Below are 10,146 nucleotides of genomic sequence, written 5' to 3' on the forward strand. Positions count from 1 at the left end.
AGCTGCAGAAAGAGCTGTAGAGGTGGAGGAGTGCTGCCACTTGATGTCTTGATCCTGTTGATGATGAGACAAGATAGTGTAGACACAGTCTGTAGGTGTCTACAGGCAATGTTGCTTATGGTGATCATGCGTGAGGTCAAGAGCGAGCGCTGTTTAAGGGACTGAATAGCAACAGGGAGAGATTTTGGGTAGGAAATAGTAACAGCTCCAGTGACTTCTAAGAATGAGGTCCATGGAGGTGGTTTCTAAACACATTAAATATTGGCAGCTTGTTACAGGTGCAGTGGGGAGAGGCTCTGCTTTTGATTCTGGTGATGTGTCGTGTGGCACAAGAGTATCTCACTGTTTCTCTGTTCAGGTTGCAGGCAGTGGTTTCAGGAGGTACAGTGGGCATGTCTAATCTCTTGCTGCTCTCTGAGAGGAGTCTCAGCTCCTACTAGCCCCCAGCCATGTGCTCCTGCCATTCACCCACTTCACTGGACCCTTCTTTGAGCAGTTCAGCCTATTAACCCAATAGAAAACTGACTTTGCCCAAAACCTCCCTAAATTTCTGCAGGGACAACAAGTTGAATTGACTTGTGGAAGGGAGTGGGGGAAGAGGGGAACCTGGCTATTAGGTTGGCTCGGCATCCTCTGGGAGCTCAGCCCCATCTTCTCCACCTGGGAGCATCTTGTCTCTAGGCAGAGGAAAGGGTTACGGCTTTTTCTCAGCTCTGGCAGGCAGGAATATTCTGCTTTTGTTGTTCACCAGGATGGGATAAGAGGTTTCTGGGGTAGATACAATAGGAAGCCTTAAATGCAGTGGGCTCAACAAGGGGCTTCTTCCCTGCCTCCTGGGAATGAGATGCCAGAGGAAGGATCAAGGATTTTAAAATGCAGGACACAGATAGATTTGGCACACGTACAGAAATGTACCCTGGGAGCAAAGATGAAAGGCTGCAGCGTGGAAGTGTAAAACTAAGTTGCAGCTGTGGCATCTGCCTCGGCCTTGGGATTGGATTGAGCTGGAAGCTTTTGGAGCTGAAGGCTTGATCCTGGTTTCAGATGAAAGCTGTCAGTGGAGAAGCTAACCTGGTTGTTGCTTTTGCTGCCAATGCCTGGGTACCCGTTACTGGGATAGTCCCTGTGTGAGGGCCTGTAAAGTGCATGAAGGGGGACATGGTGATGTCCAGGTCCACCTAGAAGCTGTACTCCAGGAAGCAAGACCTCTATGACACACCGGTCCCGGACACACAACCTGGCTGAAGAAGCCACTGGCTGAACTACGTGTGGTAGAGTGGGTACAGACCACCTCTGTGATGAGGTCTGGATGGTGGCTTACACCCCACCACTTTATGGTGTGACCTTCAGAGGCCATGCTAGTGTGGGAACTGCTGGGTAAGTCAGGTCTGCTGGCTATAGAGGGGCTACCAGTCAACTGCGTGATGCCGAGTGCAATAAAGCAGCGCCAGCATTTCGCACTCACCAGGTGCTGGCTGGAGATATTCACATTGGCTCTTTCTAAACTTCCAAGATCCTCCTTCCCTGCAGATGGGAGATAAAAATCCTTGGCATCAGCATAGAGCAGTGGAAGCAAGTCAAGTAATGTGGCTTAGCCAAAAAAAGAGGAAGAAACCTCTTCAACCCCAGATTGGTACAACAGGGCATCTGCATGCGATGCAGATCAGTGTGGCTCTCTCCCCCAGTGTGGGTGTTGTACAGAGCAGCTAGGTGCACGTACATCTCTCTGTCTTGCCCAGTGAACAGCTCTTACATACTGTTGTAAAATGAGAGGGGCTGGAAACATTTTCCCTGGTTGATCCAATCCCACTGTCGGGCTTCTGTAAATCTCCCCTAACCGCTGGCAATGCTGCCAAATGCTGCTACAGTGCAGGGAGACCAGGTTGCTCCCTGCTCCCCTCTCTGTGCCCAGCTGTTCCAGGGCAAATCCAAACTCATCTTGGCAGGTCAGTGAGAGCTTTTCAAACACTCAGCCTAGAAGTCATTTGTTAGTATCAAATGGGGGGTTTGCCAGGATGCACTGCTCCATCTGGTCTGTCATCCTGTCCCCTACAGCAGCCTTGACAGATCTGCTTGAGGAAGGCAGGGGAGCAAAAAAAAAAAAAAAAAAGGTGGCAGTTTTCCCATGGAAGGAAACCCAGTTCTGCACTCTGTTTGAACCAGTTTCCTGGGCTGGAGCACCTTCATGGCACGCCCTTGCCTCTGTGCCTGTCAGTGCAAGGTCTGCAGCTAATGGAGAATCTGAAGTGATGGTCGGTGTATACATTTTTTATTACTGTTTTGCATTTCACTTCTGAACACCAGTGAGGCTGAGCTGCATCCGGACAGGACTTCGGTGCACTTCCCTCGCTGAGTGATTTTTTTTTTTTTTTTTTCCTCCTTTTCCCCCCATGGTTAATGAGAGAAACAATCTGTTTATACTCTTTCTATAAAATTTCCCCATGTCTTCACTGCAGTGAAATCTCTCTGTAGACTCTTAAACAGAGCCAGCCCTGCATGGAGATGGCCAGCTTCTCTAAGCCATTGACCTGGCATGTTGCAAGCAATTTTTCTACCGCTCACCCTTTAAGACGTAGACAAATCTCAAGGGCTGTGCATCCCACAGCAGGATGGTGCACGCTCTCCAAATCTCAAAGCCCTTGTGATTGGACTGAGCTTTGTGGGGAAGAGGTGGGGGTATATCCGTAGCTGGGACGACTGCTTGAGTAGAAGACATGGCCACCCTTCTGGTGTTCATCACCTTGTTGGGTTGGCCAAGCTGTTTCGGTTGAGGTGCTGGTGTGCAATCCACAACTGAATGGGGTTTGGTGGGGGTACCCACATCCCCGGTCAGCTGAATCTGGGAATGCTTTGGGCTGAAAATCGGTCCTGTGCTTGTCCCAGCGCAAAGCAGGCAGCAAGTAGGCAAGCTGGGGAGGGCAGGGCCCCTGACCCCACGGCGAAACACAGGTCAGTGCTAAAGGGGGCTGAAAAGGTTTAGGGAGCACACAAGGAAGTGGCTCAATGAGCAGATCCGAAAAGGGAGCAAGCTCTGACAGAGGCATGATGAGAAGCAGCTTAGCAAGGGGCTCACTGATTAAGACCCAAACCTGCAAATTTTTTTTTTTCTTCATTAAACGTTCTTGAACTGGTTTAGTCTGAGCTGCTACAGCCTAGATATAACCTATGTCTTAAATAATGATTTCTCTGCTCCTGACCGCCAAGCTCTTTTCACACCCGCGGCGGTTGGTCTGACTCTGTTTTGTGTGCGTGTCTGTGTTTTGCAGTATCCGGATCTGAGCCAGGAGTCTGGGTCTCCATTTGTCTTTATCTGCACTAATCCCCAGGAGATGGTTGTGAAGTTTCCCATCAAAGGAAAACCCAAAATCTGTAAGTAGTAAAGTTTCCACAGATGCCCTCCTTGGCCTTTTGTGCCTGCTCTCATCACCACCTCTGCTTGCCTTTGCCATATGAGTTTGCAACCTTTGCCCTGTGCTCTTTGATCTATAGGTGTTTGTTTAATGACTCAAATACATCTGTAATATTTTTTTTGTCTTTGGTTCCCCTTTCCCCAGATGTTGCTTCCTTCCAAATACATGCCTCTTCCTGCCTAGGCAAACACTCGGGAGTCAAAGAGCGCTCGGGTCTGCAGCTGATCTGCTTCTGGCATCAGCCTGGGTCAGGATATGAGCCGGTGCAGCGATGCTCAGGCAGATCTGCGCTAGCTCCTTGCCTGTGGTTCAAAATTGCCGTCTTGCCAATGAGGATGGTGAGGGCTTGAAGCAGCAGGAGCTGCAGGGCCAGATGGATGTTCTCCATCCACAGGCCAGCAGGATGGGATGTCCTGGCAGAGCTTGCAGGGAAGCGCCACAGCATCTGTCCACGCTCTGCTTGCCAGCATCGTTAGTCCCTTTTATGAGCCACCAGCCCCTCTGCAGGCTGCCAGTTATTCCTGCCCGCTGCTGCAAAAAGGGTGGAGGAGGGATGCAGCAGCTGGGGACCCTGCAGTCAGCTCCATCCTTATTAGCAGCCTCCCCACCACACAGCCTGGGGAAGGCACTGTACATGCTTTCAGGAGATGTGAAAAATTAATTTGACGAGCTAAAAGCAGCATAAGCAGCAGTAGTCTGGCTGTTTGTTTAGCAGAGCTGACAACTGGGTTTTCTTTGTCATTTGCAGCGTGGTTCTCCAGGAGTAGTTATCTAGTGGCACGGGAGCGTCAGGATTTATCAGGACCGGTTAATAGGAGCTTTTCAAGCACACTGTGGGGTTATTTTTGTTGGTTTTTTTTTTTCTCCCTCTCTGCTCAGAGAAGCACCGTTCTCCCACGACTTTAGTCTCTCTCTGGGCATTGCGGGTATTCCTGCCCAGCTGGGGTATTGAGCAGGGCAAAAAGATTTGGTTTCTTCCCTGCCTTTTGTAGCAACATCTGAGAGGTGTGTTCAGCCAATGACAACAAACAATGCTTGGTGAGATGCAGCGGTCGGATCTTGGTGGTGGCACCATCCTCCCCTGGGGACAGGTCTTCCTTGTTGCTGTCAGCCTTGTTGCTGTTGCGTGCTGGAGCAGCACTGCATCCTTTTTTTTTTTTTTTTTTTTCCCCCTTGTTTTACCCTGTCCTTGCTCTCATAGAGGCGCTCTCATTCCCCTTCACTGCCACATCTGCCTCCATGCAGTGGTGGTAGGGAGAGTTGCCAACAGTGGCTGAAGGGGAAGCTGCCATGCGGCGTGCCTCACTGGGTGCAGGTGCTGCTGGTCCCCTCCCCATCGGTCACATCGTCTCCTTTGTGTTGTGACACTTCCCTGCTTGAAGAAGGATCAGTCTAACAGCCTGGAAGGAAGCCGGCTGTGCTGGCGGCTGCCTGTGCTGCCCGCTCCTGCCGCTGGCCTGCCTTTCCTGCCCTCCATCCCGACAGGAGCTGTCATGACAGCAGCAGTGGGGGAGACTGTGGAGTTGCACATTTCTCTCCTGGAGGGGACATCATCCGTCTGGGTGATACTTGTGACAGCCTACGGAAGGAGCAGGGAACACTTTGACCTTTCATCGGGGTAAGGTGCTGTTTTAATAGGACCTGGCATCATGTCCGAGGCAGTCAAAAGCTTAATTCTCCAAGCTGGAAGCAGAGCAGGGGGAAGGTGCCGGCTCACGTCTCCACCTGATCTCGCTGGCTGCTGTGGTCTCCTTGCAGCCTGGCTCAAGCCATGACAAAATGCCAGTTTGTCTTGTTGGGAAGCCAAGCCGGAGCGGTTTTCCTTGCCAGATAACAGCATGGACCTCGCCATGATGACATCTGAATGCTTCTCCGTTGCAAATCAGTAATTTCTAGCAGCCCGGGGATGGGAAAAAAAAACCCTAACGTAGCTGGATTTTTGCTGCCAGGGTTATTGTTTGTGTGGAAGGGATGGGCACTGTGTTTGCATCGTGTTTGGGAGCACAGCTGTCCCCAAGCGTGTCCCCACTTAGTTTCAACACATGAAGGCAAAGCTCAGTGGCGGTTCTCATGGGAGATTTCCTTGAACAGCTTCCCTGAAGCCTCCCTCGAGCATTGCTCAGAAACCTCCCTTCAACAGCTGACGGCTGGAAGAGTGTGGAGGAGCAGGCGAAGGGACACGTCACAGTGCAAGATGAGAGTCCTTGAATCATTGAGTGGAAAGAGAAGGGGACCCTAGGGTTGTTGCCTTATTTTTAGCCTTTTCCTAAAGGTTACCCATGTGATGTTTTATCTTTGCCAGCTGATAGAGCCAAGGAGCCTCCCAATTGTTTTTGGGGTCCAGGAGGAGCAGGCAGGCATGTTAAATATGAAGCTTACAGCCCTGGAAGTGACACAGCGTTGGTGGTGGGGGACCGGAGCATGGAATGAGTGTGGACTCACTGCCCTTCTCCTGCTAAAAACCCCACGGCTTGGTGACACAATGGTCCAACATGCCACTTCCAGACAGTCTGGCTGTGCTGGCTCAGCCTTGGGTGCCTGTTCCTGTTTCCAGCCATTGCAAGGAGAGGGCTTCTTCCCCATCCTTAGGCAGGTGGGGAAAGTCTTCTCCCGCATAGGGTGGCATAGGGGATGGTGGATCTCCCAGACCTTGTAGGAGAACATCTTCCAAACTCTGTGGCTCAGGGCGAGAGCGCTGTCTGCAAACAGACACTTCAAGTTATGCCCTATTTTGCCCTTTCACTTGGCCTCAGTTTTTATTTTCTCATTTGTGATGGTGGAAGAGTTTTGCAGACACCGTTTTGTGTCCCATGGGTTGCAGGTTGGCAACTGCTGCACCGAGTCATCGGTAGCATCTGGTTCCTGGTTCCAATTTTGACCTGACTGTAGCCATGTTTCAGTTTGCAGATCTATGGCACGGTGACTTGCAAACCCTTGCTCACATTTTTTTTTGCACGTGTTATGGGTTTGGTGCATTGATCTCAAGCTCAGACAGGAGCAAGGCTGGCCCAAAACTCAAGCTGAAGGAGGAGGACTGGTTTCAGGGAGGCTGGGTTGTCTTGGTGGGACATCCTGAGCAAAGCAGTTTTGTAACCTCCCTCTCCTGGGAAAAGCATTGTCAGACTCTTCACTGAGCTGAAATTGAGAAATTTTCTCAGTTTGAAGAGAAGGTGATGGTCTCTGGCTGGTTTGGAGCCATTTTGTCTGAACAAGCACCTGCTTCTCATGGCACATGGGCATTTACTGGCAGTTTTTGGAGAAGTGGCCAAAGCAGGACCGGTTTGGAGCCTGGTGGATCTGGTCCCCACCAGGGATGAGATCTGCATATGCTGTAGCTGGGCTGGAGCAACGCAGCTCTCCCAGGGGCTGCATGGGCTGTGCTTCACCCATGTGTTGACACTGGGCTTGATTCCCTAGAGGGACTATGCTGCGGGACCCAGATGAGGTGCCTGCCAGCTCCGGCTCCATCCAACTCACTCGGATTTTGCTGGGATGGGCTCTGTTTTGATCCCTTTGGGATCAAGCTCTGATCCCTTTGTTTCCCTTCCTGATGGTGTGATGACGGTGACCGTCAATGTCCCTCTTGAGGAATGCAGGGGATGCTCCCCAGGGACCGGGACAGTCTTCCACAGCTCACTGCAGGCTCTGCAGTTTTTCCTGCTGTCTTCTGCAACGCAGTGGAGGCCCCGTCCCTTCTCCCAGCTACAGAGAGAGACAGGATGAGGCTGGCGTTTGGAGGATGGGAAGACACAGGGGAGCAGGAGCAGGGAGGCAAATTCCTGGGGAGACGTGGCATTAGAGGAGGTGACCGGCACTGGCTGATGGCAGAGCCTCTCTGGGAGGCTGGCTCTCTGCCGTGCTGCCTTGCTTAAGGTCACCTTCCCTTTCTTCCTCTCGCTTTTGGAGGAGGGAGCTTTGCCTGGGAGAGTGGGAGCATCCTTCCTTTTTATGGGCAGGGAGAGAGGGATGGGGACGCTCCTCTGAGGCACCACACCACCCTCCTGGCTTCCTTGCTGTGCCCAGCTTTTGGCTTCTTCTGCAGGAGTTGCCCAAATTCCATGTTCTGGTGTCCTGCTCCTCTCCCAGGTGGGAAAGCAGAGCTCACAGTGAAGCCACTGAGGGCTGTGAAGGACAAGGGGAGGGAGTGTTTGCTCTGGGTCCCACTGGAGCTGCTGGCTGCAGGCACCTGGGCTCCCTGAGGTGCTGCCCAGTGGCAAAGCAAGCACGGCCCTCCCAGCTGGTGGCCTTGGAGGCCACCAACCTGGTGCTTGGCAGCACAGAGCGGTGTGTCCCCATCACCTTCTGTGCCTCATTGCATCATCGTCATTCCCAAGCTGGAGGTTTATTGTCCCCAAGTCCAACTTTCTGCCACGCTGCAGAGAAACATGTCCCCAGCACAGTGCTTGATGATCCCCCATCTCCTTCGAATGTGTCAACATGCATTCTGCGGGTGAGTGAAAGGATTGGTTTCCCCCTGGTAGTGGCGGGCGAGTGCTGGATGTTAATTTAGTCTCCTCCTCACTGAATTTCTCCTGCTCCGGCATCTCTTTGCCACGTTGGACATGCTTGCCCCCAACTCCCTGGTGTCGCGCCTGTGGAGGGAAGCCACAGCAGCTGGAAATGCCTGGCTCCTCAAGCACGATAATTGAATGTGACAGGAACACACTAACTAGGAGACCTTGCTGCCTCCAGCTGATTTGCATTGCAAATAGTATTTAAAAATAAAGTGATGAGGTTTGTTGTGGTTTTTTTTTTTTTTAATCTGCTCTTTACAGGGAAGCTGGATGCAAAGATCCATCAGGGAGCAAAGAAGGGGTTAATGAAGCAGAAATCGATGGGGTGAGCTGCAGGAGAGTAGCGCTGCTTTCCCACACAGCACCTGACTGCCACCAAAGGGTGCCAGGATGGTCCTCGACTCTGGAAAGCAGGTGCAAGACGGATCCAAGAGCGTTTTTAGGTATTGCTTTATCCGTTGTATTCCAAAAAGCATTAAAAGAGATGCGTTTGCACCGAGTTCTCACCCAACAGCCCTGTGCTCACCGAGAAGTCACACACTGCGGATAAGGGTGGGTGGGAGATGGAGCTTGATGGGGTGGGATTCAACCAAGTGCTGGCATCTCCACATCTCCTGTGAGTGCCGGATCCCAGGACAGTGGCCAGCCCAGCTTCATCTATCTCGACAGGCAAGAGGTAGCTGTATCCTGGCTTTGGTAACATCTCTCTCCCCAAAATGTGCCTCGAGGTCTTTTGGCCAGATGGGGTCAGGCACATCGCGGCACTGGCCTTGCAGGAGAAGGGCAAGAAGCAGGGGACGAGGGGGATGGCTCCCAAAAGCTGGAGAGCCCAAGCCCTGTTGAGCACATACTCGGGGATGCAGGGGACTTGGGGTGAGAGGTGGGCTGTGTTCCTGCTTGGAGGCTTTCCATTCGCAGGAGTGTGCCCTTACAGCTCTTGGCATTGCTGGGAAGTGCCCAGCCTTACATCTCCCCTGATTTGTATCAAAACAGCAGCCACCCCACAAGAGCTGACCTCCCCCTCCAGCAGCTGTGTGCAAGAGTTAAAAACCTGCTCTGCCTTATGAATAAGATTAATTTCTCCTTTTCTTTAATCCTTCATATTCAGCATCTCCCTGCATTGCCATGTCTGTTCTCATTACGCATTCGTGTTCACTGGGCTGTGAGCCTTCCGTGCCACGTTGCTCCAGGCTCTGCCCTGCCTGTGGTCTAAGTGCTCCTTGTTCCCTGGAGCCCACCCTGCTCTGGAGGGGACTGAGCAATCCCTGAGCCCTGCTGGCATCCTTCCTCCTCCCTCGGGACATAGTAGGGGGCAGAGCAGGGCTTTGGGCTCAGCTGCTTGGCACAGTCACTGGGTGCAGGTTGTCCCAGCCCTCCGTCTTGGTTCTTGTTGCCCCATCAGAGAGTAGGAGGAGAGTGTGGAGCCTTTGTGCCAGCTGCCTTGCCCTCCCTGAAACTTGGCAGCTGGACACTGTAGTGCTGTTTGCCCTGGGAGTTAGCTTCTGGCTCCTCTTTTATGGGATCTCCGGGATGCTGGAGAAGGTGGATCTGGATTCAGTGCCCACCCATGTCATTCTTCATTTGGAAAACAGTCGCAGGTGTTTCAGCTCTGAGTTGCCTGGGCTTGCTGCAGAGGTTATGGTATGGGAGTTGCTGCTCAGTGTGGCAGAGGGAGATGGGCTTCCTTCCTTCTGTGGCTGCAACGCCCCATCCACTAGCTTGTTCTTGTCCCTTGTGTCCCACCAGTATGTTCCCAATCAGCTGTGCTGGGACTCCTGGTGACTTCCCTGCACATGTTTCTCTTGTGTCATGGAGGACCTCCTCTCTTGGGTGGATGTGCCTTGAGAGCGAGAGGAAAAGTCTGCGGTGCCTGTAGGAATGGAGCTGAAGAGGAACGGGGGGCTTGGGGTGGCATCCCAGGGTCCTGACACCATGGGGAGAAGGAGGCAAGGGAGGACTTGGCCTTGGTGGCCAGGTGGGAGAGGCAGGACATTGAGGTTGCTTTGCCTGCAGCCTGCAGCTGCCTGGAGCATCTCTCCTAGAGGCAGAAGGGGTCGACCATGTCAAGCAGCCAGCCCGAAGGCAGCGCTTATGGGATGAAGGTGGGGGGAGATGCTCTTCCGGGCAGAAGGCAGGCACATGGAGAAGGAGCATCCAGTTACGTGGCAGACAACGTCTTTCACAAAACATCGCTGATGTCTCTGCTGCCCTGTCCTGCGCCT

The 10,146-nt window shown here is 52.6% G+C and overlaps 1 protein-coding gene across 1 annotated transcript in view; it reads left to right on the top strand.

Annotated features, from left to right (window-relative positions):
• The window catches only part of TRIP4 (thyroid hormone receptor interactor 4), a 35,745-nt gene extending 27,341 nt beyond the window's left edge, over positions 1-8,404 (top strand). Inside the window, exons 12-13 of the mRNA XM_075713704.1 lie at positions 3,267-3,369; positions 8,186-8,404. Of these exons, the coding sequence (XP_075569819.1) occupies positions 3,267-3,369; positions 8,186-8,253 (171 nt within the window). The 3' untranslated portion in view covers positions 8,254-8,404. The remainder of the gene's footprint in view (positions 1-3,266; positions 3,370-8,185) is intronic.
• Positions 8,405-10,146: the final 1,742 nt, after the last annotated feature.

The sequence above is a fragment of the Pelecanus crispus genome, chromosome 7, assembly GCF_030463565.1.
Source record: "Pelecanus crispus isolate bPelCri1 chromosome 7, bPelCri1.pri, whole genome shotgun sequence".
Classification (NCBI taxonomy): Eukaryota; Metazoa; Chordata; class Aves; order Pelecaniformes; family Pelecanidae; genus Pelecanus; species Pelecanus crispus.